The sequence below is a fragment of the Centruroides sculpturatus genome, unplaced genomic scaffold (genome assembly GCF_000671375.1).
Source record: "Centruroides sculpturatus isolate CEXI.00-Female unplaced genomic scaffold, Cexi_2.0 scaffold1512, whole genome shotgun sequence".
NCBI lineage: Eukaryota > Metazoa > Arthropoda > Arachnida > Scorpiones > Buthidae > Centruroides > Centruroides sculpturatus.
This window is the reverse complement of record NW_019385737.1, coordinates 89,271-95,399: the sequence shown is the minus strand read 5'-3', so window position 1 is coordinate 95,399 and position 6,129 is coordinate 89,271. Positions and strand designations below refer to the sequence as shown.

Sequence of the window (6,129 nt, the reverse complement as noted above, 5' to 3'; positions counted from 1 at the left end):
ATGGGTTCGAACGAGAGTTTAGACTAATTCATTATATTAGGAGGTGGAAACGTTGTTGAGATGGGTTCTTACAATAGTTTAGACCAGATACATTCGCGAAAGTGGTCGCTTATTACAGGTGTTGTATGTTGTTTCGGACCAAAAATCGATGCCCGCGGTCGCGTTACACAGGTGGTCGTTTAATACAGGTAACTTATACGAAGACTCTATGGATAAACTATTCCGTGCCAGAAATTTTCGCCCGTTTTGACAGGTGCCCGTCGAATGCAGGTGGTCGCCTAAGCAGTTTTCACTGTATATAAGGTTAGTATATCATTCTTCATAAAGAATTTGGGTATTATATATAATGCTTTAATTGAAGAAAATACGTATTTTCAATTAATATTGTCCAAGTAATGCCAATGGATAACAAATAGGCTAAAGTATAAATTGATATAGTCTAATGAAAATGGAAAAATGAAAAAAAAGTAATGTCTACCTGTTTCTACTCGATTGGGTGTTACTCACAAGAAAACAATAACACAAGTGTGATATCTGATTTTCTTTTTATTTCATGTGACATATTTAATATATAAAGTCCTCGGAGACGTATAGTGCTAATTAGCACGATACTTCATATTATTACCTTATATAACCTTAGAATTTATTAAAATTTCTATGTAAAGATGAGGTTTGTTAAGGTTACTTTTGGTTAGATGGAAAGTCAAATATAAGGCTTTTGAGAATGATATATTATATGGTAAACAGAAGTTAGAGATAGAATGTATTGATATTTCTCTAAGAAATTAAGTACGAAATCATACTTGACGAATTGCATAATGATACTTATGATGTAACGTAATAAAAATATTATTTTTTACAAAATGAAAACTTTCCTTCACATAAAAATTTTATTTTTGAATTTTAACCTATGCAAAACTCAATATATAATGTTTTTATTTAGTAATATTATGAATACACTTATCAAAAATTCGAATTGATGTGTAAGGGTCAGTCAAAAATAACGAGGCTGTTAAGGAATTTTAAAAAATAGAGTATCTAATTTTAACAGGTTACCAAGTCAAACGTGTCTGCTTTAAGATGACTAAAGAATACATTAAAGAAACGCATGTATACAAGTGCACATGATCCCAAACAGTTGCTAGAAGACTAATAGTAAGCGTAAATAGTTTCAGAATTTCTCCAAAAGGTTTTGCTATATATGGAAGCCAGGAAAGAATATTAATGTTTCTGATTGTGAAAGTAAGTGAAAGAGAAATTCGTCGTAGAATAAGTGCTATAGAGCACCGTATGTCGGCATCTAGAGTTAAAAAATAAAATAAATTCTGTGATGATTGGATGCCTTTGCAGATGACGAAATTCTTGTCGACCAGCTGTTGTCTCTGAGAACATTGAATAATAAGTAGATAGAGCTCAGTGTACAAAGTAATAAAGTTCCAGTACGGGAAGATCTGTGTACAATGGGTTCTGCACCACTGAGTCAAAAGCAGCAGGTGTTCGAATGGAAACTGAATTTAAACATTTTTTTACGACATACAAGAGAAGATGAAGCAGAAAATCGTAACGGTATTGTGATTTCAAGCCGGAGAGTAAGAGCTGCCTGTTGCTCTCCTGCTTACGGAGCAGCCAATGGAAACATTATTCGTCTAAGCCTCCAAAAAGAAATCTAAAACCATGCTCCGCGCTGGGAAAATAGTGTTAACTTTATACTTTGACTATGTAAGAGCCATTATTTACCAACGTCATGGCGTTTTGTATCACTAATGCTTTACACTTGCAAAATACTGCATTTACTGAGGGCATCGACAAAGTTTAAAGCTAGGTTTTTTGCCGGTGTTTCTCCATGATAATGCTCTGCAAAAGATGAGATGGAAAACCTTCCAACATCATGCTTACAATCCAGATCTCTAGCTCTGCGATTTTTACGTTTTCGACATCCAAAACAAAAAAGTGTTAAAGGGACGACGATTTCGATTGAACAATAAAGAGACCATCAATGGTTGATTACGCCTCAACCAAAAGAGTTCTACCAGAAAGCAATCTTCCGGTCAGTAAAACAGTGGGATATTTGCTTGAATCCTTACGAGGATTATGTGTAGCTTCTGTTAATTAAAGCTCATTGTTTCAAAGGTGCCTCGTAACTTTTTGACTGACCCTTATATAACTAATAAAATTTTATATGATTTATATCATTTATAATAATTTTTATCTAACGTTACATGAACGAAAATCATTTAAAACGTTTTATTGTATAAACCGATCATTTAAAATAAATCTTATCAATCTTCTTCATCGCTATCATCATCGGAATCATCTTTTGTTTTCTTATTTTTCTTGTCTTTTGACTTCTTGTTAGATTTATCTTCTGACTTCTTGTCACTTTTATCTTCATTATCAGATTTATCATCACGTTTTTTCATTTTCCCATCGTCATCATTTTTTGAAGAATCTTTGTCGTCTTTCTTATCTTTTTTCGAATCTTTATCATCTTTTCCATCCTTTTTCGAATCTTTATCATCTTTCTCGTCCTTTTTCGAATCTTTATCATCTTTCTCGTCCTTTTTCGATTCTTTATCGTCTTTCTCGTCCTTTTTCGAATCTTTCGAGCTAAATAAATAAGCAATATTACTTATTTAGAATTAATATAGTTTCAATTATATATTAGTATAAAAACGATACTAAATATAAATTATCTTCAGATTTTGAAAACATAAACAGTAGACCTTGCTTTTACGGTCCAAAATAAATGTCGTGTGATCAACTTTTATGAGGTCAACCCGGGACACATCCTTACCACACCGAAACTTAATATTATAAGTAATGTATGTATTATTGTTTTATTAACACGAAAATGCAAAAAAAGCATTTTTATTACAAAAATAAACCTATAATGTTGTGTATTTTTCCCTTTTTTGGTATATAAATGTTATTTTTTTAAAATAAAAAAACCAATGCAACCAATAGCATTTATAATAGAACTAGTTACACAAACAATAAACGTAAGGAACTGACCTCCGGTAAATCTTCTTAACCACCAGAATTTAAAAGTGTCAATCCTCAAATATACAAACCTCCCTGCAAAGTTTCAGAAATTTTCGACAAAAAGTACAGGCGTTATTAAACTTTAAAATGGATAAACAAAGTCATGGCCCTCCATACACACATACATAAAAGAAAAACTCCCATATTCTTTTTGCATTTCTCGACGTTTCAAGGTTCCCTGAGTAAAAAAATGATAAATCTTGGGGTTTCAGTTTTTAACCGATCGCGATACTTTCCCACTGTTTGTTTTTATGATAGTTCTGTATAGTTGACGGGAAAAAAATATATCGAATATTTTAATGGATTTTAAAAAAATCCATTAAAATATTCGATATTTTTATTCCGCTCTCCGATTTTATATATCTCAAGGATTTCAATATTAAACCAGTGATATTACGATTTCGTATATCCCATCTCTAAGGGGATGTAGAAAAAAACGTGTACAATTCTTGTATAATGTTAAAAACTTAACTGTTACTTTGACAGCATCATTTACAACTAAATTTAATGAATGAGAGAGATGCACGAGGTACAGAAAAAGCGCTAGAATTTATTTTTTTTACATTTACGATTTATGTATCCGTTTGTCATAAAAATTTGTCTTTCCACTTTTTTTCCGAGACTACAAATATTCGAGTACAAAGTAACTGGTTCGACTTATTTCTACTTAACAAGTAGTTAAATAATTAAGCGATTAGGGAATTGGGGACATAAACAAAACCCTGACGAAAGAGCCAGAATTTTACTTAAACAAAAGCTTAACCGAATCATCTCTAGCCGAGTACAGTGGAAACTGATTTCTTCGTATTATTAATGTAATAAAGACAGAAATTTTTTTAGTTCAATGAGAGTGACCGAAAAGTTGTAAATTTCTGAGGACACTTGGTCCTAAAACGAATTAGTTAAAAAACAAATGACTATTAAATTTAACATATTTCGATTTTTACAGCTATGGTGAGAAGCGTTTAAAATCTACAACAATCCTGTCACGTCCTTTGAGATATAGGCTACTAGTGATGTGACAAAAGAGGTATTTGACATTTACTGGTATCGGCACCCTGGGGATTTGGCAGTCCGCGTGTATGCACGCTCCGCAACCGTCTTCGATTCCTTCCGTTAGCCACTCGTAGGGAGCTATTTGACTAAGATTTAAAAAGTAAAGAATATTTTATATTTTTATGTACGTTTCTTTGCAAAGCTATATTTAATTATAATTATCTTTAAAAGTATATTCATACAATTCAATAATATTTTGTACCATGTATGTACCGGTACATCCATCACACATTTTATTTCACCGAGTACGTTTTTATTGTTTTATTTTTAATTGTAGCCCTTATATCGTGGCTAGCGATTCGGAATGTAATTGTGATATTAAAAATGCATTTAGAGAAGTCTACGGTTTTTACTGGCTTATCGAATAAACGATACGAATGGACTCTAGACCATTACTGACCAGGGGCAATCACCCTGGATGTCAGCTTCTTACAGAAACACAGCTTCCCTATCATCAAATGTCACAGCACGCCACTGCAAGTTTCTCTGTTTGAGATCGAATTAAAGGTCTATTTTTACCTCTCTGCTATCTAATTTGAGATTTCGTTATAGTCTACTTAGGGACGAGTGACTAATTACTTAGAAAGCGACAACGTGGAAATGCGACCAATCAGAATGAGCTATCAGGGTAAGAAAATAATAAATTTTCCGAATTTCAAGAGAAAGCGGATTTTGTATTCCCAATCACGCGGAATAAATTTGTGTATTGTTTTTTTCTATGTTTATGACATTGTCGTCTCCGAAACGCTTTCGTCCCGTCATCCATCATCGCCGTTTACCTCCCAGACTTGGTGACGACATTGCCCTGGGCCGACAACTCATTGAGAGTCCACCATCGGCGATGTATCTGTGAACTGTTAAGGTCATCGTTCGAGAAGGAGCATCTCTAAAATACTTTGCAAGCCATCAGTTTATTTCCAAATAAACGGGCTTCATTTGTAAGGTGCTTCGCCTCAGTATGCCAACCATCACTCACTTATCGTCCCTAATCCCTCATATTGACTCGAGTCTAACTGATTTCTTCCCCTTCCCCCTTCCCCTGTCAGCAAATCTCATATTTTTTATCCGTGAACTATTACACGACTTTTATCAATTTGGAATGCATTTACTCTTCATTTTGTATCCATTGAATTAAACTGTTATTAATTTATGTTTTAATTATTTTATTAGCACTTATAATTATAAACATTTAAATGGTTAATCCTTAAAAGAAATGTATACAATAAATTGAGCATTTCATATATGATTTATAAGTTTTCATCAAAGCATTTTTTAATAAAAGTAAAATGTACTGTACTTTAAGGCCGAGACTCCACTAGTGTAAAAGCACTGACCGTAATTATTTTTAATCACGTGACCTACTGGTGTGATTGAGGTGGAGGACCTCTATTAGCGAAGTTTTTACGAATACTCCTTTATTTATAGGCCTATATATAAAAATTAATATGTGTGTCCTTCATGATTACCACACCATTTATCCGATTGCCGTGAAACTTTGGGAAGTTGTTTAATATACTCCCGCGAAGGTTTCTGGCATAGTACGATTGCCATGAAGCTTCGGGAAGTTTTTTAATACACTCCGTTTCTGGCATAGTACATTTATCCTACGATAGATGGCGCGATCCTACGATAGAGTGTATACGAGCATTTCATCGTGAGATCGATGGATTTCAAATTGTGAAGACCATTTCTCCCCTCCAATATATATCTCTATAGAGATATATATTGGAGTTGAAATATATATCTCTATAGAGATATATATTTCAACTACTTTTTGCTAATTATGTATTCGCTCGAACTTTGTTAAAACCTTAACTGTATCCCGAACAACAACCGAAGTCGTAGAAGGAAATTCGCCTATTTTACCGATCTAGGTATCCCCTTTTCCAAATTTTAATATCGACTCAAAATAATTTAAAAAGACAAATTACAATAAAACGGTTTATTATCCAACTATCAGAAATTTCACAACATGCCAAGGAAGAGAGGAAGGAGCAATTAAATAATTAAAATTATAAAGGATTAAAAAAA

The 6,129-nt window shown here is 33.1% G+C and overlaps 1 protein-coding gene across 1 annotated transcript in view; it reads right to left on the bottom strand.

The window, feature by feature from the left end:
• Positions 1 to 2,279: 2,279 nt before the first annotated feature.
• The window catches only part of LOC111641669 (probable H/ACA ribonucleoprotein complex subunit 4), a 4,610-nt gene continuing 760 nt past the window's right edge, over positions 2,280 to 6,129 (bottom strand). The window contains exon 2 of the mRNA XM_023387872.1: positions 2,280 to 2,607. Coding sequence (XP_023243640.1) covers positions 2,280 to 2,607 — 328 coding nt within the window. The remainder of the gene's footprint in view (positions 2,608 to 6,129) is intronic.